Source organism: Thermobia domestica, chromosome 16 (assembly GCF_964235325.1).
Source record: "Thermobia domestica chromosome 16, izTheDome1.hap1.1, whole genome shotgun sequence".
NCBI lineage: Eukaryota > Metazoa > Arthropoda > Insecta > Zygentoma > Lepismatidae > Thermobia > Thermobia domestica.
In genome coordinates, this window is record NC_137469.1 from 44,044,301 (window position 1) to 44,066,478 (window position 22,178).

Sequence of the window (22,178 nt, forward strand, 5' to 3'; positions counted from 1 at the left end):
AACAAAGTGGGTATAATACCGCAGGGGTGGATCCAGGACCGACTTCAGAGGGGGCGGTGGGTTGTCATAATGCTACTTTTAAAGTCTCCAAACTCTGGGATGGATTTTATTTATATATATAAAGTAAGAAAGTTTCCTCTTCTGGAGGGGGGTGGCAATCGCTCCGATCGTCCCCCTGGACCCGCCCCTATAATACCGAAACCGAAAGTGGAAAACTATCATGTCTTGTTTCAATATAAAGGAATAAAATTGAAGATAGAGCCTATTCTTAGAATGCTAAATCCATATCACAAACAGTTGTCATTTTATAGAGTCCTTTCAAGTAGTATATGCATAAAGAGTAAGGATGTGTGTTACAATTAGGAAAAGACAAACAACTGACTGTTAAGACTGTATTTTGTTACTCATACAGTATTTAAATATGTAACGATGTCTTCCAACACGATAAAAGAAACTGGTAACTGAGTTGAGTTGAAATGAAATGAAATCTTTGAGTTTTACGTCCCACGGTTATGCCGGTTAGGCTAAAGGAGACGGTGATTATGAGAGATGAATGAAATGGTGGAATGAAGAAAGTGGGAGGAAACAGGAGAACCCCGAGAAAACCCACGCACACGGTGTTTGTCCACCACAAAGTTCACTTGGCGGGAGCAGGGTTTGAACCCGGGACCCCATGCACCAGAGGTGAACGCTCTACCATTATTTTTTTTTTAAGAAAATTTATTGTAACTCAAGAATCAATTACATTGGAATTGGTTAGGCTTTTGGCACAAAGAAAGGAAGTTACTAGAACAATGAGTTGGCTATAAAATTTGCAAATAGCTTATTACGTACATCCTTTGCTAATTTGGAGTATTCTTTTTGTAAATACTGTACATAGAAGGCTCCCCCTGCTTCTAAGTTGGAATTAAAAATATATTTGACGGTCGTTCCTATATACCAATTGACACTGTTGTTTACTAACGGGATAAAAACGATAATCAGGTCTTAAAACTATGCTAATATTTATATTGCGTTCCGAACTACGAGTAAGAATGGCTAAAAAGTGACGTAACTGAGACCAGATTTTTGTGGATTCCAGACATGTCGTGATTCTATGAATCAACGTATCTATATTGTTACATCTATTGCAAAGAGCATCAGGACTAAAACCATATTTGTTTCTCTTTTCTTTAGTATCAATAACATTATGGACAATCATAAACCAGATAGATTTGCTGGCAACACACAAGGTCAAGTCATTGATATTGGCCCAAATATTGGACCAATTACACAAGTACTCATCTAACACAATTTTAGGTGGGACATATAATCTAGTCATTTTAAAAACATACAGCTGTTTACTACTTAAAGTTTTAAAATCAAAAAGCTGAGACAGATATATATAATCACACAAAACAGTTTCCAAGTACTTACAGCTTTGAGAGAGGTCAGCCATATACAGGGGTAGACTCCTCTCCGTTCGTGCTAATACGTAAGTGAGCAGTTGTTGTGTTACACTATTCGCTTCGTCTGTGTACAAGGTCATTAAGCGAGTAACATACAAACTTGCAGCTTTTTCTTGCACATTGAACAGACCGATGCCACCTTGTGAATGTAAACAGCACATTACATCATATTTAACACGAAAGACCTGATGTTTCCATAGAAACCAACCACATAAACTTTGAATTTGTTTTCCTATGAGTTGAAGCATAGGTAATACATTTGCCAAATACCAGATTTTGCTTAAGAGATAAACATGTATAAATTTAGCTCTAGAATATAAACATAGATTTCTGGATTGATTTACATAACCTGAATGACGCAGTGTGTTTACAATATTCGTATAATTATGATCAATAGTGTGCATTATGTTTGAATAAAAAGTAATTCCTAAAATTTTGATACTGTCTGCCTGAGGGACGGTATCTATATCATTAAAATCAATACTATTGTTTATGTTTAACATATGCGATTTACAAACATTTAATCTAGCCCCAGATGCTACCTCATATTCACGAACACATTCCATCATGAGAGAATAATCTAGTTTAGAAGAGACAAAAACTGTTACATCATCTGCATAACTAGCCACTTTTATAGCAGGGGTAATAATATTTAGACCAGTTAGGCGGTCATTCATAGCATATAACAGGGGAGCAAGGCTAATAGCAAAACTCAACATTGAAAGGGGATCACCTTGTCTTATTGAACGTTTGATGGGAATGTTGTTGGATAGGTGACCGTTAACATTTAACTTCGTATGAGCATCTTTATAAAAATATTTCATCCATGTAACAAATTGTTCATTAAAACCGAATTTTCTGAAAACAGACCATAAGTACGAGTGTTCAATATTATCAAAGGCGTTTTTAAAATCTAAATTTATCAGAGCCGCTTTAAGAGCGCAATCATTACAAATAGTAATACTATCTCTAATAGTTAATAAAAGGTGATAGATAGTTTTCTGTTTAACAGCCACATATTGCAAATTTTGTAATAACTTATCCATGTAGTCCTGTAGTCTGTTTTTAATACATCTACTAAAAATTTTGATATCTGTATTAAGAAGGGATATAGGTCTATAATGGCTAACATTAGATGGTTGAACAGTTTTAGGGATAAAGACCGTGACGGCTGGATTAGGGCGCTTGATAGTCTCTGAAGCAAAGAACCATTCATTTACAATCAATGTTAGTGTATCGCCCATTATATCCCAAAATTTAACATATAAACGGCAGAGATAGAGTCGGGCCCAGGAGATTTTCCTTTTTTTGCAGCATTTACAGCTCTTTGTACTTCATTTTTAGTAAACGGAGCACATAAAATTTGATTGTCTTCATCATTTAGCACTGCAGGCACACTGTCAAGTAATTTATTTTCGCAGCCGGTAGCAGCAGCGACCCCAAATAACTGGTAGTAATAATCATACAGGGTGTTACGAATATTGTCCTGAGTAGTTTGAATGGAGCCTTGAGCATCTGTGAGTGACGTGATAAGTTTCCTCCGTCCACGTTTGGCTTCTGTTAACACATGTGTAAGAGAGCATTGTTCTTCTTCCGGAAACCCTGGAACTTTACTACGTAACCTAATCCCTTCCAGTTTCTGTTTATGGAATTGTAATAATTTGGCTTTGTATTTACGTACAGAGATAAGGGCCGAGCGATTTGTCATCGCTTCAGTTTGTGCCTCTAATAGACATTTATAATAGAAATTATAAAGCTTTCGCTTATCAGCATAAATTTCAGAGGAATACCACCTACAAAAGCTTCGGATTTTGTCCTTACAGTATTGATTCCACCACTCAATATATGTTTTAAACCACTTCTTTTGTTTAAGCCAATAAGCCCACTTTTTAGAAAAGAGCTGACAAAATGACTCATCATTGAGCAGACTTTCATTCATGTGATAATATCCCCGTCCCCGAGCAATCTTCTGGTCATTAATTTTAATTTCCATTATTAAACAGAGATGATCAGTAAAACACGTGGGATATCGGTATACAGAAACAACCTGGGATTTGAAGTTATCATTTACATAAATCCTGTCTATCCTTGAGCTCGAAGTTTTTGTAATAAATGTGTCCCCCCTTAAATCTGGGTGTTTGAAGTCCCACACATCTACCAAAGACAAATTCTTTACCAATTCATTTAAGGTAGGGCAATAATGGTAAGTTGGTTCTGTTGTGTGAGTTATACTTGAATTATGATCTCCGCCAAAGATAACATTATTTGGGCCACTAAAAAACGGCGCTACTTCATTTGCATAAAAATTATTCCGTTCTTTTCTATTATGGCTTCCACTGGGCGCATAAACATTGATTAGAGTTATATCATTAACCTGACCTTTGATAATTCGACCATTAGGATGTAATTCTACATTTGTAAGCGGGAGGCCTTCTTTAACCAAAATTGCAGTACCAAGGCTATTATATGTACAATTATTATATACATTATATGATGGATGTACGTTTACAATCTTTGGACCAACTTCTTGGAGAAAAGCTACATCTATTTCAGATTTAAGTAGAAAGTCATTGAGAGCTTCAAGTTTGACTGGCGATTGTATTCCGTTGATATTTATAGTTGCTAGTTTTAAGATAGTACACATAAATATTGTTATAGGAAGTTGTCTAATGTTAGCAACACACTTCATAATACCACACCACTATTTGGCTGCAAGCACTGTGTTTCTGAATGTTTAGGTAGGAGTAGAAACTGTTGGTGACTCACCTGAAGAAGGAACTGCGGTATCAGGTAGATATTCCGTACTCACTAATTTAGCTACAGACGACCGGGTGATCCTAGGTGATACTTCTAAGGGTCCTTGATCCGTCTTCTTAGGTTGTTTTACTTGAGCTATAGCCGTTCCTGCTTTCTTCCGTTTCTTGTCTTGGGAGGCTTCCTGGGAATTCCGGGCATCAGATCCTTTTTTCCCACTAGGACAACTCACAGGGGGGAAAGGACGATCTTTTTCCTGGGACTGAACTGGACAAATGGGACTTACAGAGGAAACTTCCGATACACTATAGATGCACTCGAGCTTCTGATCACCATCAACAACACTAGTGGAGGAGGAATCACTGTCTATCAAAAGCGTCTTTCTATCTTGTTCAGTGACAACTTGATGTTCCCGTGGAAAATCTGACTCAGCCAGTGAAGAAGTACCATGTAAAGCTGGAGGGGCTGCAGATGAGGTCCTGTCCTGACTATCACTAATATCCTTGGGAGAGACGTTTTCCTTAATTGCTCCGGAACATGGTCGGCTAGGAACACTGTCTTTTGGCACTATCGGAGTAGTGTTTAGAGAACGGCCCTGTATCACAGGGGTAGTAAGCTCAGTCATTAACTTTGGAAAGTCAACATCTGACGTTAAAGTAGGCAAATTAGCAGGTTTAACCACATTAATTTCTTGGGTTGGCGAAACCCGAGAGCGTTCCTTATCACTTTCAGTATGTTCCAGGGTTGTTGTTGAAACAAAGGCCCGTTTTTGACGCTGAAAACATTGATCTTGTAAATGATCTCTAGATTGGCAGTAATAACAAGTACGGTCCTGACCGAAATAAGTTACTAGGAACTTCTGGTTACGAATATCCAGGAAGGACGGTATAGGTTTAAACAAATACATAGTCACGATCTTTCGTCCAGATCTAACTTTATAAATATGAGTATCCTCATAAATTTCGTCTTTTATACTTTTACATTCTCCATAGATAGACAAGGCACGCGTGACATCAGTATCACTATATTCCGTGGGAATAGCATGTATTCGCACATAGGTTAAAGGTCGATCAGCTAATTCTAAAGTCACGGGGTATGTTCCACTATCATCTTGAAATTTAACACTATCACCATGATCTCTTAATAATTTGTCACACAACAAGTCAGACAATAACTTAATATACACACATTTACGATAAATATCCAACTCAATACTCAGTATTTGTTCTTCCTTTAACTTAAACGTAGTTTGAATAAACTCATGGATTTTTATTGTGGACGGACGGTTAGGAATCGCACGAAATCCTAATTTTAATGTATTGACACGTTTGATAGACATTTTATAATTCTAAATAAACTCACTAGTCACCACTAAACTGAAATATATTGTAAGCAAGTCAGCGTAAATTCCAAGCAAACACAAAGTACACTGGGCGCATTCAATGCCTCTCGCACGATACGACACTGGACGGACGACCAGCGAAAGACGTGTTACCTCTTGGGCAGCTAACACGCGAGTATTGAGCCACCGCGGCCCCATGAGTTGAGTTGAGTTTAACGTCCCATTCAGCAGCAATGGTATATAAGATGTGGACCTACTGACTAACGTAGAATCCGAACCACATGAGCTCCCGCCGCAATCGAACTCGGGTATCCCATGCCAAAGGCGAGTAGGGTAATCGCTTAGCCACGAAGGAGCTCTGCAGTTAAATAAAGTTGAGTTGAAAATATGTACTGTGCGTTTGAATAAAGAAAGATAAAATACTATTAAAAACTAATCCATACTATAAATATTTCTTTATCTAATACAATTCTAAGACTACTTAATCTGCTTGGGTTTAAATTAATAAAAACAAGAGCCGTCCTAGCTTTTAGCTTTCGCTACTTTCAAATAACCACTAAGAAAAAAATCTGTCTTTAAGTTTGACCTATCACAATAATTCAACGTTAGAGTGTTGAATTAGAGAGTAAGTTAAGCCTTTTTGCTTCGACAACTCACTCAGACTTCAAGAAAGGAAGCAAAAAAGAAGACTCCTTCATCAGCCGAAACGAGGTCAATTGTTATCGAATGTGGTAATTGATTCATCAATTTACTTTGCTAGAAGGACTCCTTCTTTCTTTCCAACATATATAAAAGAGGAACAAAAAAAAAAAAAAAAAAGGTCCTTACTAAATCTTTTCATTTTTTTTTTTTTTAATTTTTCTTCGTGGAGCGGAAGGATTTTCTCGCCTACAAAGTTAGTGGCAACCCGTCTGATTTTATAAACCACCTTTCGTAGAAGTAACCTGGAAACTTGTTTCGACATTCAAGAGGCTCGCATTTCTATCTGTCCCATGTGCTTTTCATCATCTGTCTACTACTAACGTTACTTCTCCCACCCCGTCCTACAACTCTTTCTTTCTGTTTTTTTTAGAAGTCCCTCGTTCCTTATTTCCTGCAGAAAGTGAAGTTAGATAACATTACCACATTCCCTGAAGAATAGCCGAGTTAGAAGACCTTTTCTACGAATTCCGATTTCCAAACTTTATTCCTATAACTCTGAGTTACTGTCTACGCTTTGTGTAGCATGTGGTGCTGTCTGTCTTGTTTACTAATAAAAAAAAATTAACGTCATTCTAAAAAACAGGATGAATGCTCTTTCCAGAAAATGGCATAAAAAGCCCACAATAAAGCTCACTCAAATGGAGATTCTTTATAATGTAACAGACATTAAGAAATTTAGTATGCTATAGTTTCAGTAGGACCGCGGTGGCACAGTGCTAGAGCGTTCATCTCTGGTGCATGAGGGCCTTGGTTCAATCCCAGCTCGCGCCAAGTCAACTTTGTGGTGGATAAACACCAGTGTGAGTGAGTTTTCTCGGGGCTCTCCCGTTTCCTCCCGCTTTCTTCATTCCACAATTTCCTTCGTTTCTCATCATCACCTTCTGTTTTAGCCTAGCCAGCATAACCATAGGACGTAAATCTTATAGAATTCATTTCAATTCCTATAGTTTAGGAACAAAACAAATTACTATATATTAAAACTAGTCAAGGACGTCACGCTAGCTATATCAACATGGGATCTTGGTTCAATTTCATGTCATAGTTTGTAGTGAAGATCATCTTATCCGTGAGTTTACTCGAAGTTCTCCCGTCTTGTTCCATTTTAAATTTTCACCAATTTGTTCCCATTCATTCACTTTCATTAATAATGCGTCGTCTCCTTTAGCCTGAAGGGCACGTACGTAGGCGCAACCAGGATGTAAATAGATTTGCAAAATATCACATGGTGCCTTTTCTCCTTTTACCCATAAAGAGTTGACTTAATTTTGAATTTAACGTCCCTTTTTGCAGCGAGGCTATATGAGACGGGACCTACTGATTAACGTGGAATCCATATTACATAATCTCCCGCCGGTTTACACTTAAAGAATTATTAGGGCAAACCAGGGTATTCAGGCATAGATAATTTCCAAGGAATTCATGAAACATGGCATATCTAATTCTCCATAACATATGTTGAGGTAACAAATAGATAGTATACATCGAGTTGAGAAAGATAACGTAGTAAATTGCTCTTCTTTTTCCCGTGAAGAACTGGCAATAAGAAAGGGTATCACATAAAGAATACAACTTTTGAAATGTCCGCCATTTCTGTACTAGTAAGTTGGTAGAACTGAACGTTACATGATTTTCATCTGTTGCCTTTGTGGTTAGTAGTCATGGAGTTGCGAATAGCGCATGCTCTCCATCTGTTTTTTATACGGGTAGGACTGGAGCCATTACGACGGAACAGTGTTTCCATAGTGACCAACGTAAATGTAACCACAAAGACAATAGATGAAAATCGTGTAATGTTCAGTGCTGCCAACTTACTAGAACAGAAATGTCGGGTATTTCAAAAGTTATGTTTCTTATGGGATTTGTGCTTGTAATTTGGAACGGATTCTTGAAAATGATAAGCTGTCTTTCTATATTTCAGTCCGAAATAACTCCTAATTATTACGAATAGGTGAGTAGTTGAAGTGCAAGCAAATTAATAAAAAATGCGTGATATTCTTTGCATCAGTGTTGCCACAATCCTAGCTCTGGAGTGGGCTGGAAAATAGTACCAAATTGAAACAAAAAGGGCCGAATTCATTATTTTATACCAGTGCAATACATTCTATAGCACGAAACTAAAAGAGATAAAGTTCTAGAACACTCTCCCTCCCCTCTTCTAAGAGTTCAAATCAAGAAAGTGCTCTTTTTAAATTAAAAAAAAACATCAAAATAGGAGGACCCAGTGGCGTAACAATGGTCTTTGGCGCCTCTAGCCAAAATCCCTAGTGGTGCCCCCCCTCACCCATATAATATATATAACGAGAAACAAATCAATCATCTCCGAGTTCGCTCCTCATGACATCACACAGCATGAGTAAAGTGACATGTAGGAAAAGTCTTACTGACACTTTTGAAAATGTGACAAGTATTTGTTAAATGGTGCTGAATTGGGTAGATTTGTACCAACTTTTTCACAAAAGGGGCTGAAAATGCCAGCGTGGTACCAACGGGCCGATGAATGACAAAAGGGGCTGGATTTGGTATAATTGTACCAAGTGTGGCAACAGTGCTTTGCATTGTAACAACTGCTAAGAATAACAAATTATTCGCGAACAGTCTCCACTACAAATTGGAATACACCTTCTTGATTTATTTTCTCAAACATTCTGAAGGTTTAAGATAATCTGCTTACAATACAGTGAATACAATACAACACAATAATGTGAACAAAAGAACTATCTTATTTATATTACAAAAAATACAGAGCTCCTTCGTGGCTAAGCGGTTAGCGTACGCGCCTTTGGCGTGGGAGATCCTGGTTCAATTCCCGGCGGGAGCTCATGTGGTTCGGATTCCACGTTAATCAGTAGGTCCATGCCTCATATAGCCTCACTGCTGAACGGGACGTAAAACTCAAAGTCAACTCAACTCAACTCAACAAAAAATACACATACTATATTTGATTGTTTTGAAACTTTTAAACAATCGTCTAGATTGATATGTATTCTTTTCAGACAACGTAAAATATATATTTTAGAAATGTGAATTGATTTCTATTCTTTTCTTCTATGTACATTGTAACAAGCTCATTCCAAATGATTTGTTAAATATTAGGTTGGTGCGAATGAACTGCCAGGAGAGTGCATCATTTCCAAAGGACATAAAAAGGCAGAGATAGAGCAATGATAAGTAGCTAAACATAACGGTCACCGTCTACAAACACACACTGTTGCTATAATTCAGTCAAAGATTTGATTTCGTGGCTAGAACTCAGTAAACGATTAGATTCCGTGGCTGCAACTCAGTCAAAAATTGGATTCCGTGGCTACAACTCAGTCAACAATTTGATTCCGTGGCTACAACTCAGTCAACGATTGGATTCCGTGGTTACAACTCAGTGAACGATTTGATTCCGTGGTTACAACTCAGTCAACAATTTGATTCCGTGGCTACAACTCAGTCAACGATTGGATTCCGTGGCTGCAACTCAGTCAACAATTGGATTCCGTGGCTACAACTCAGGCAACGATTGGATTCCGTTTCTACAACTCAGGCAACGATTGGATTGCGTTTTTACAACTCAGTCAACGATTGGATTCCGCGGTTAGAACTCAGTCAACGATTGGATTCCGCGGCTACAACTCAGTCAAGGATTGGATTCTTTGACGAACAACGTCTGGAGTCTACAATAAGAAGAAATTCTTATGTCCACGTTGTACTGCACTATTATCAGTGAAGGTCTTCCCTTCCAAGATGTGATCGAGATGCCAGAAAATGTGGTAGTCACTCAAAAATAAATCATGGAAATAGGGGGAGGGGTGAGGATAGTTTTCATACTACAATTCAAGGAAAGAGTGCACCGTCCTATGAGCAACAAGTGAGTTTGCGTTTTCATAAATCATGAAAACACCGTATCTGCTGGCCATTGCTGGGTGTTTGTTCCCGGTGCATTTAATCTAATTACTCTCTGTAAGGATCCACAGTTATAGTTTCACCTCAACGATGAAAGACATGATGTACCATTCCCACCATAGACCAAGGGCGCCGATCCTGGGAGGGGCGAGGGCCCCCCAAATATCGTGTGGGCCCCGCATTGTATTTATGAATATACAATATTTGGCATAATTTGAATGCAATTTGTCCTAAAATCCTCATATATATGCCTTCTTTATCTGAATGGGCCTCCCCAAATTTACAGAGAAATCGGCGCCCTTGCCATACACCAGTACACACAAAACAAAATATTCTGCGCGTTTTGAAAACCAACCTGAAAATTAATCACGATTCAACCATGTTCCTGCTAGTTTACGATTGTCGTACAGATCCACTTTCCATCAGTAGCCATTCCATACAATCAAAATACTGCCCACCTTAAGACAGAAATCATTGTTCGCCGGCACCAATTCATACAGCATTCATTAACTTAACTTTTTCACCCTGTCAATTGCTTCAAGTCGGGCAACGACAGTGGTATGATGTATTAGTAACTCGTCTGGAATGTAACGACCACTTCTTCAAAAACCTGCTCCCACAGTGTTCCTGAGAAATTCATCCGAACAGGATATTAGTCAGTGTCCATGGGGCTCATTTTGCAACGCCGTGTCACAGGAACGAAATCTGACAAACCAACAACAAATGGTGCGTACATTCGTCCTTCCTTCCTCAAATACAATGTTAATGTTCCTCGTAGCTTGCTGTGCAGAATACCCCAGTTTGAATTCATTGAAAGAAAACTCACTTTCAATTCTGTATTCCACATGGTGCATTTTCAGAAGACTGTATTCCAAAATGTGCTGCCTCCTGGTTGTCTGGGCACCTCAGCCTCTTTGTTGGACGTGTACTGAGTTTGTACTTCACCTGACGTCAAGGTTTTGCATTTCATTCGCATCCACATTATATTTTCAGAACTTTTTATTATGTCATTTGTAATAAATTTCTAAGAACCAGGAATTGACAGATATTCAAAACTTTAATAAATATGGTGAGATGTATACTGAAGAATTCATAATCATCTTTCTCTGTTAATTCAAACAAGATACATTTTATGATATGTACAAAGAAAATCTTATTTTCTATGTACGAAGTAAACCTGAACTAATTTTTTCTTTAGTCAACTGTGTATATACTGGAAGTTCTATGAATTTAGCAATACTGTTTTCCGAAGAATTCAATTATGATCCAACAAAAATAAAATAGTAGCTAAAACAAATTGATAGCTATTTAGGAATTTCTGGAATATGTGAGTTCTGGAAACGCGCATTAGCGAACAGTTGTGGAATTAACTACATACAAGTTCAACCAGAATCAAGAGATTTCTGAAAAATAATTTATTGTTATTGTGTATTTACTTGTGCATCTACTGTTGTTTAAGCATAGAAAATCTAAAATTAGTACCAAAAAAAAAAAAAAAAAGAGTATTGTATCTGCTTAACGATTTATCTTCTCTTCTTTTGTTCCTCTTTAGGTTTCAACTGGCAACGGGATCATATCTCGCTTCGTTAATCTCCACATCGTAGTTCCCGAAGCTTTCATTTTAGGGAATGGAGAATATCATGTAGATAAAGGGAGTAGAATCAGTCTAGTCTGCATCATCGAAAAGGTAATTAGCGTTAATATCTGAGAGACATATAATATTCTTACCCTCTTTAATTAAGAGATTCGTAGTAAATTTATTATTTATTTATTTATTTAACAGACACCTATTACAGAGCCAATTGCTCCAATTACAACAGGTGAATACAAATTCAAATATACAATTGTGAAATTGCTAAATAATCTATTAGATTAAAATAAATATTAGAAAAAGAACAGAAAAAAAAGAAAAAAGTCTAAAATAGCAACATTCATGCAGGCTACTTTTTTTCTTTTTTGAATGCAATAACATAATCATTGCATTACATAAGCAGGGTTCAAAAACAATTGAATCAATTTTATATACTTTTCCAAAGACATCGTAAAATCCACGATTATTCCAGATTTTATAATATCATTATGTTTCTTACAAAGTCTCACAAGTGGTGAATTTTTATGGGAGGTTGTTTTAGATTTAGGTATAACAAGTGGTAATTGTACTCTTAAAGATCTACTAATGCTAAATTTTAACATTTCCAGAAAATCTTGATTAACTATAATACCATTAATAATTTTAAACAGAAAAACATGATGCATTATTTCCCTCCTTTTTACCAGAGACGTACAATTAAATTCCCGTAGGATAACACTATAGTTAACTTTCATATCATACGTTGTAACTTTCATATCATAACTTGTACCATAAATACCTTAAAAATCTTTTTTGTATTGATTCAATTTTCCTTATTTGATTATCATAACAGGGGGAGCATACTAATGAAGCGTACTCTAATTTACTTCTAACTAATGAATTAAATAACACTTCTGCATTGTTTAATTCGTTATAGTAAATTCATTATAGTTAAACACATTATAGTAAATGTTATATGATCGTCATTAAAAGGAGTGAATATCAAATCTCTAAATGCAAATGTAGCTTTGAGTTCTCATTATCGACTGTTGAAGATCAATATAATATCTACTATCGAATGTCAGTATGATATAATATATAGTATCGACTGTGTAATATCGGAAGTGGAGGCAGGTACTCAGTATCGACTATCGAACGTCAGAACTAGATATTAATATAATACTAATAATCGAAAGTCAGACTTAGATATAGGTATTTAGGCGCGGTGGCTCAGTGGTAGAGCGTTCACCTCCGGTGTTTGGGGTCTCGGGTTCGATCCCGGCTCGCGCCGTGTGGACTTTGTGGTGGACAAACACCGTGCTCGTGGGTTTTCTCGAGGTTCTCCCGTTTCCTCCCTCTTTCTTCATTCCACCATTTCCTTCATCTCTCATCATCACCGTCTCCTTTAGCCTAACCGGCATAACCGTGGGACGTAAAACTTAAAGATTTCATGTCATTTTTTTCATATAGGTATTTAGTGCTGACAGTGGAAGATCAGAAATAGAAATGTATTAAGTATCAAAGGTCAAAAATAGATCTCAATTCTATATAGGCTATCGAATATCAGAAATAGATATAATATTTCATATCGACTGTGGAAGGTCATAAGTATGAGCTATCGAAGATTAGAACTAGTCAATATTAACTAACGAATGGCAAAAATTAATTTCCATTCGGTATTAATTGAATATTAATTGAATTATTGATTGTAGGGGGTCATGGGTAGATATTCGGTATCGATTATCCAAGCTGAATGTCGATATCGGTACTCAGTATCAAGATCAGAATTCGAGATTGCTTTGGACTACTTAAAAATTAGTACGTAGAGCATTATTCGTGAGTAACAAACCTTAGTAATTTGTAGGTAACAAAGTAACTACGTGAATTACCCAATAGCAATGTATTTCACATTTGTAGATCATATTGAACTTAGTAGTTTATTTGGTATATTCTTTCCGTTTCTTCGTGAATGTTAAAATTAGTTACTGTATAGAAAAACATTAACTCATAAATTCGCACGTAAATTTCCTAATCGTTTCTAACAGTTTGAAAAATCAAATGTTAAAGTAAGAGGATTATGGAGTGAGGAAGTCAGTTAAAGTTACGGAGTTAAAGAATTTGCAGTATAGAAGCATTGTTCACTGTCAGTAGATGCACTGCTTTTCCAACAGTAGCACTCTCCTAAAATACTAGCTAGTAATAAACAGAAATGGAAATTTAACAATAAATTAGCAGCCCCATAGTAGCAAGTTTAGAAGTGAGCTGCAACCCCTCCTCTGGAGCATAATTACGGACAGGATAAACATTTTAGACCGTTTACCAAACATTGTTAGGACCATTAAGTCTAGTAGGCTCAGGTGAGTAGGTCATGTAGCCAGAATGGAAGAAACTAGAATTGCTTTCAAAGTTTTAACTGGAAATCCAATCGGAAAACGACCTTAGGAAGACCTAGATGCAAATGGGAGGACAATATTAAGATGAATCTCGCAAAAATAGGAATACAAAGTAGAAATTAAATCCAGTTGGCCAAGAACAGAAGTCAAGGGAGAGCTTGTGTGAATGTGGCATTGAACCTGTGGGTTCCATAGGCCATAGAGATAGTTAGTTATGAACATTTTAAACCATACTTCGCATAATTTACAGGAACAGGATAAATATAATGTAAATAATATTGAATCATATAATTTCATAATTAAATCATAGAATTTGATCGATAACATTTTATGTACTAAAATTGTTAGCGATCAAGAAATCGAAAACGTTTGGATTGTAGTCTTGGAACCAAACCAAACTAAACTGAAACATATTTCGACATATCGGTTATGTTCACGAATTGAAGTTGTGATTAGGCGTGCTTTGCTGAGAGAACCAAAATATATATTTTGACATATTTGTTCTATTCACAAAACCCAAAACTATACTTTGGATGCTTTGAGAAGGAAGACGAAATATGAGTATCTTTTTGTAGGGGCCGTTGAAAAATGTGGTGCCCCGTAATCGAAGATCCAATATATTTCAATCAAACATTTTCTTGTACGCCTTACATCTGGAGAACTACATACAGTGAAGTCAAACCCAAACTATCACTTAACTCAGTGTGATGTGCTTATTCCATAAAAAATACGAAAACTCGATTTAGGAGGCGTTCAAAAATTTTGTAACCCCTAATCCAAACACTAATAATTGGCCAAGATCGCAATCTTTTGATCCTTTTTTGATCATTCCTAAAATTCTTGTTTGGCATAATACTTTGTAAACATCATAAGATCAATACCACTACAAACAGCGCTATAAATGGGAACTTTTGCCGAAAGGGCAAGCATTACTATTTAGGCCTCCTAGAAAAAATATGAAATTGTGCCTCTAGAAAAATAGAAATAATTCCCACAGAATTTAAAAACTTCGTAAGGTTTTTTATTATTTCTCTAGTTGATGCTTTGTTGAAGTGAGGTATAGATTTCATCTACCCTTCATCTTAAGGAAATATTTTGTCAGATTATGGGCAGCAGTAACAACTTAAATTATTTTCAATTGGAAATTGTGTGGTGGTATTTCAATTCTTTTGGAAATTGTGTGGTGAGCTCATTCTATGCTTCACAAGTTAATTTTGTGGAGCAATATTTGACACAATTTAAAGCCTTAAGAAATATATAATGTATGTGGGGGACCTAATAATAGAAATTTTCCTGAATTAGCATTAAATCACATTTTCGTTTTATTTAAGAGTCTTTTTTTTCTTTATCTGGTGGATCTATTCCATTCTTCATATTTGTATCGTATTATATGCAATAAGAAACTTTTGAAATGAAAATGAAATAAGATAAAATATTTCAGTTTACGTCCCACGATTATGCCGGTTAGCCTAAAGGAGACTGTGATGATGAGAATTGAATACAATGGTGGAATGAATAAAGTGAGAGGAAACGGGAGGACCCAAGAAATTATGAACACGGTGTTTGTCCACCACAAATCCCACTTGGCGTGAGCTAGGATCGAACAAAGAACCCCACGCACCAGAGGTGAACGCTCTACAACTGAGCCACTGTGCTCCGTAAAAAAAAAAATCTGACAGTAGGTCCCTCCGAACGGTTGGAAGTTGAAATTGAAGGGCAGTTGCCCCTTCTGCTCCCGACAAGTTACGCTACTGACTGCAAGGGAAAATGATTATAAACAATTGTGAAATGATGACTCGAGGGAATCTCCTAACAGCGGTTACGTTGTAAAATCTAATTTCTCTTCTCTCTTTTATTTCGCTGCCTCTTCAATATGGTTTCGGTTCCAGATCCAGAAAACCAATTTTCCCGAAAAATTGGTTTCTATTCTAAGTCCGAAATTGTTTTATGAGAAAATAACTTTGGTTCAGATCCCGAATTGTTTTTATATGGTAGTGATGGTGGGATCGGTTTCGGCTCCGGAACGGAAACAATAAAACCCATTTAGTCTATTAGTTCCGTTATCTGTAACAACCCTACTCTAATCTAAATAAATAAGGAATTGCGCATTACCACGGGTTATTTAGATTTTGCGGGAAGGGCCAACCATCTATCATTAGTATTAGCCCCTTGATTGTGATCTTCCCATTCAGCCACCACGAACTCTTTTCACGGTGCATTAATTCGATAAAATTTTATGGACTAAATCGAGGTTTAAAGAACAGAATGTTCAACATTAAGATAGGTTTAGGTAACTTAAAAATCTTAAATAACTTGGAAAATATGGCATTTTTTTTTACCTAATATTTGGCTAATCCCTATTCTAAAAAGTGGCAACAATGCAAACCAATGCCAATTTCACAAATATTTGCTAATTTGAAGCCTGCCTCTTCTTGTACGGTAGCTAAACTGTGAATGATAGATACCAAATGGCAGTTAATTCTATGAATTTAGTAGTGCCAGGTCATCCAGAATCTATCACATGAGCAAGATATATGCAACGTATCACATCTTAGTTTTGAATGGTTTTTAACATAGCTCCGTATGGCGTATAACGCCTCATTTGATCCAGCAACCTTGCGGAACTAAGTAACCCATTTACTGCGTTCGGTGAGGAATGGAGCAAGGTCCATTTGCGGGAGATTTATCCAAACCTTATGGTCTATTAACACGTTAGGCACAGTTGCATTAAAGAAGAGTGTATTTCCTGACTCGGGATTCAGGTAGTATTAACTTTTTAAAGCGGTTTGCAGGGTTGCGGTAGCTCCTTGTGTCAGTAAATGTAGTCATCCAGACTGAGTCATGAAGCAAAACCCTTCAGGGGTTCTAGTATCGTTGAAGAGCAGGATAGATTTTAATAATCCTCGATGTTTTTGTGTCCGTGTTCCTATAGTTAAGGTTAATTGTATAAAAGTGGAATAAGTGAAGTGGGATAATAAGGGATCAGGGAAGCAAAGTAATTGAAAAACTTCGGTTGATTAATTAAATTTTAAAAAAGTGGTAGGACACCGACGTGTAGTGTGAGGTGTCCCTTATTCGATCCTAGGTCGGGGCCGCGGTAGCTCAATGGTAGAGGGTTCACTTCTGATGAATGAGGTTCTTGGTTCGAGCCCAGCTTGCGCCAAGTGAACTTTGTAGTGGCCAAATACCGTGTGAGTGGGTTTTATTGGGTTATCCCGTTTCCTCCTACTTCCTTCAATCCACTATTTCATTCATTTCCCATCATCACCGTCTCCTTTAGCCTAGCAGGCATAACCGCGGGACGTAAATATTCGTAAGATCCCGTTCCATATTTTCATTTTGATCCCAGGGCATGTGGATAAGCTTTGGTTCAATTTAATTGGAATTATTAAGACTATTGAATATCAATTAATTGCAAGCCTTGGATTTGATGAAATACGGCAAGAGGCAATTATTTTCCAATAGTTCATACACGTAAGATGTTTTGAGTTTACCCACACCTAAAACCTAACCTAATCTAATTTTGTATGGTAATCAATTAACTTGAAAAAGAAGAAAAAACTAATTTTGATCATTGTTTTGATTCCAGAGTCCAACGCCACCTCAGTACGTTTTCTGGTACCATAACGATCGAATGATCAACTACGACCAAGCTCGTCGTGGGATACAGGTAGAGACAGAACCTGGTGTCAAGACCCACAGCCGACTCATCATCAGCGATGCCAATGACTCAGATTCAGGAAATTACACCTGCAGCGCTTCGAACACCGAGCCCGCATCCATATTTGTCTTTGTTGCCGAAGGTTTGTGCCATCAATAATATTCTTAGTTAATATTTGAAAGACATAAGTTTAAAGTGGAAAACAGTAGAGGTGTTGTCAGAAGGACATTGTTTACTAGGATATTGTCAAATAAATTTAGGGTCCAAAAAATGATTTCTTTGTATGAGATAGAGAAATTTAAAGAAAAGTAAAACTTCAAGCGTAATGTAGCTTTAAAGGAATACTGTAAATCATTACCGAGACTATGAAATTTAAGTTGTTTATATTGTAATATTTTTGTGGGTACATACAATGACAGTCTGTGATTCTAGCCCTTCAGCTGATTTATTTTACAAAATGTTACAAAATAATGTTTACAAAGTAAATATCTTAAATCTTCCTTATGACCAGAGAGTTGAAAGAAGGACATGTTTTATACGGGAACCCCTTTAGCTCATAGCAGACTTCAGTGCGTCTTGCAGCGACTTTAGGATATGGTCCTTTTACTAACCTCTTTAGCTTATGGCAGCCTCGTGATGTTCGGTTTGTGGTTAGGATCCTCTTCGCTGAAGGCAGCCTACAGGGCTTCTAGGCTAAGTACTACTCCTTAGTCCAAGTGGACCTCTGAAGCAGGTATAGGTTAAGCGATCGGTGTTCAACTGATACCTCTGCTTTCTTTGGACCCATTTCTATAAGCCATTTCTGAGTGACTCTTTTTTTCTTTGGTTCCTGTCGTGCTGTTTTTCGGGTCTTCTTGGTTTTGTGTATCGTTTGCTGCTCTGATGCTTATAAACAATAGCATGTGTTGCTTGAATAACATGTGCTCACGCTATAAGGTGGGGTATTCTCAAGGGCGTCAATTTCTCTGTAACTTATGGGGGGGGGGGGCATTCAGATGTGTGTTTGGTTGCAGAAGATTTTAAGACAAATTGAATTCAAATTATGCCAAATATTGTATACTCATAAATATAACGCGGGCCCCACATGAGCTTTGGGGGTCGGGCCCCTGCTTCCCCAGGATCGGCATCATGGAGGATTCTTCTTATTAAAGCCTTGCTTTTTTGTATTTGAGTGAATAACGTAAAAGCACTAAAGAAAATAAAAAATGTAAAAAGTAAACGAGATAGATCCTACCAAACTCTATTACGTGAACCAATAATTGTTGTTCAAGACCTGGTGTACAGTTTATAAATTTGGGTGTCCAATACATATGACGTCGTAAACTATACATCCCAATTTCTGCTTCATAAGAAGAAGTTTGAAAACGGTTATTAGCTTATTTTGGTAGGTACACACTTGATCGGTTTTAAATGTATAGCTTTAGTCCACCTACTTATACACTCGCTCTTTCGTAAATTTAAGGAAAACACGTTGGAGGCTGGACCATAAAAAATTAGCTGGGTATATTCTAGGTATACCAGATTTAGAAAATTAGCAAAAAAAAACCACGGGACACTCGCTAAACTGGTATAATTTGATTTGTGTACATAAGTGTAGTCACTCTTACGTCGTTATTTATGCCAGTAAGGAAGAAGTAACAGTATGCCAGTAATTATTACCCACAAAATTTTATCGAATATCGGAGACATGGAGTTGACTACGAAGCCATCTGTTCGAAAGATATGCAACTACTGTAACAAGATTTCGAGATTTTTGCAAACGAAGAATCAATTATGGAATTTAAGAACATGTAAAAATTATACTACTTAACAACGATCAGAATACGGGATGGTTTCGTTCGTAACGAAAGGACATTTTGCGTCTCATTTGAATTTCCCTTGGGACGTCAGACACCGTATACTCCCATATAGGCCCCTGTAATTACATCCCGTTTCTTGAGTTATTGACTATTAAACATGGGATTTGGACTTGATATGGACTGGATCAAATGTTCGCAGAAGATACTGTCAAGAAGTGATACATGAACCATGAAGAAAATACATGGAACAAATTTATTAACTCCAGGAACACCAGATAGGGGGGGCACACCCCTTGGGTTTTAATGTAACCCAAAAATACCTTGGTGTTTCTAGGATTAAGCGTTAAGTAAATACTCGTACAGCGAGAATGTGGAATGCAGATACGATAAATTAAACAACGAAAGACGAATTTTTTACACAATTGCAAAACTTATAACTACTGAGTGAGTGAAAAATATCTATAAACTTTTAATACTCTATAAAAACATATATAATATTACCAACTTCAGGCTAATAACAGTGCCAATAAAGTATTTGTTAAGATTTCACATTGCCTCCTTTATTTAGTAGAATTGTTGACCACTGGAAGCAGCACGAGCAATGCAAGCAAACATGGCGGGACGGTTATCTATTTAAGAGCGAACTAATGTAAGATCGCTGCGCAGGTCCTCACGAATGGCAAGCAAAAAATCCAGACCTCACTCCGTCTGATTTCTTCTATACTAAAGAGGAATGCATAATTCGAAACCAAGCACAGTGAAGGAATTGTTGCATGGATTCAAGAGATTATTGCCAACAACCCATTTGACTTCCTTCACAAAAGTATCAATTGTATTCTGGTCGTATAAAGAAGCTGGTAAACAATAATGTACCTGAGTTGAGATATAAACATACGTTTTGTCTATCGAACGACTTTACATCTTTTTCTAATACATAAGAATCAATATTACCGAATTTATAACATTTTTAGTACCTGGTTGTTTTTTTGTCTACCCTTCATGGACCGAAAGGAAAAGGAATGAAGACGTACTAAAGGAAGCTAAAGAAGGATGACAGATCATGAAGATAATAGAAAAAAGAAGAAACAGCATGCTTGGCCATCTTATTCGACACTCCGATTGGATCACTGTGCTGATAGAGGGAAAGACAGAAGGAAAACCAGGAAGAGGAAGACCAAGGATGGAATATCTAGATGCAGTTATGAAGAAGAGACCTTATCAAAGTATAAAACAGCTCTCCCAAGCGAGAGAAAAGAAGCAGTTCTTTAATTATAGTTCATAACAGAAAATAATTCACTTATATTCACTTTCCGTTATTCATACTCAGGTTTTTAGCTTCTGCAACGTTAATAAAGGGCCAATCACCTCACATAGAAGAAACAAAAATAAGCTACAAGTGTAGTAGAATTGTTTTTTCAAGGATCCTGTTATTGAAATTCCGCTACTATGAGTGTGTTTGTGTGTGTGTGTATAGAACAGATGTTAGGGTAGAATATTTAACAAATGTGAATTGCATATAAACAGATAAATCATTTTCTTCTACGTGGCTGTCCGTCATGTTCTGGAGGATTTGGAGACAAGTTGGTACTTGAATTTTAATTGATGGTTCGTCTGATCGTGTTGGATGGAGATAGAGAAAGCTTACAGACTGATTGTTTTAAAGGAATGACAGTTGATGCTCCGATATTAATTAACCATCTCTGGTTTCACAAGAAAGGGAGAGGGGGAGAGGATGTATTAGCCGGGAAAGTCTGAAAGGGGGAGGGAATACATGATTGATTAGGTGAAAGTGAATAATTTCTGTAGGGAATTGTCTTGCTGGAAACCACATGATGTGTACTTTTTTTCCCCTTGTTGGCAAGATAATGTATTATAGACTCGACAGCAAACGTGCACACCTCCCTCTTCCTTCTGCATGTCCCTTTATCAATAATTTCGCAACGAATTCAGTAATTTGAGTACAGGTTTATTTACTATAGAAAGAATACTCTTCACTGTATTGCGCCGACTTTTTTAAAAGGCTAATAGGGTTGAATCACTATTAGTTAGGTCATATATTTCTTTCTTGATTCAAGTAGTAAATGGTTACGCCTTTTTTTCCAACTATCTTATTGATAACTGTTTAATAAAGGGTTAATTTCTTTATCTGACACAGCTTCAATAGAATTATTTGACTGAACAAAAAACATCAATGGCCTACTTAACTGAAAAATGATTAATTATCTTATATAGAGAACTGAATGTTTGTTTCTTTATCACAGTATACAAATCCATCCGTTGGCTTGACATATTTTAAGTAATTGTAGGCAAGAGACTGAAGGCTGTCTATAATTTTCTTTACGAATTATAAGGAAGCAGCACTTATCATTTCAAATTTTGCTTAGGGAGTCTTAAGTTTCCTTTCTCGCATAAGAGTTTCACATTTGTTATTAGTAATAAGGTACAATTAATTAAACTATATATATACTTCTGAAAGTCGAGGTGATGTAACAACCTCACACACAACGTTATCTTCATCTTCTTCAAACGATGGTGGTTATTTTAAGGTGCTTATTTGCTTTTCATGATCCTCCTGGTGTTGTCACCTGTATATTGGTGATGTACTGTATTATTCTATG

At 36.8% G+C, this 22,178-nt stretch overlaps 1 protein-coding gene across 1 annotated transcript in view; it reads left to right on the forward strand.

Annotated features, from left to right (window-relative positions):
- The window catches only part of LOC145673050 (neurotrimin-like), a 431,673-nt gene that overhangs the window by 382,482 nt on the left and 27,013 nt on the right, over positions 1 to 22,178 (forward strand). Inside the window, exons 4-5 of the mRNA XM_081742390.1 lie at positions 11,690 to 11,824; positions 17,690 to 17,903. Coding sequence (XP_081598516.1) covers positions 11,690 to 11,824; positions 17,690 to 17,903 — 349 coding nt within the window. The remainder of the gene's footprint in view (positions 1 to 11,689; positions 11,825 to 17,689; positions 17,904 to 22,178) is intronic.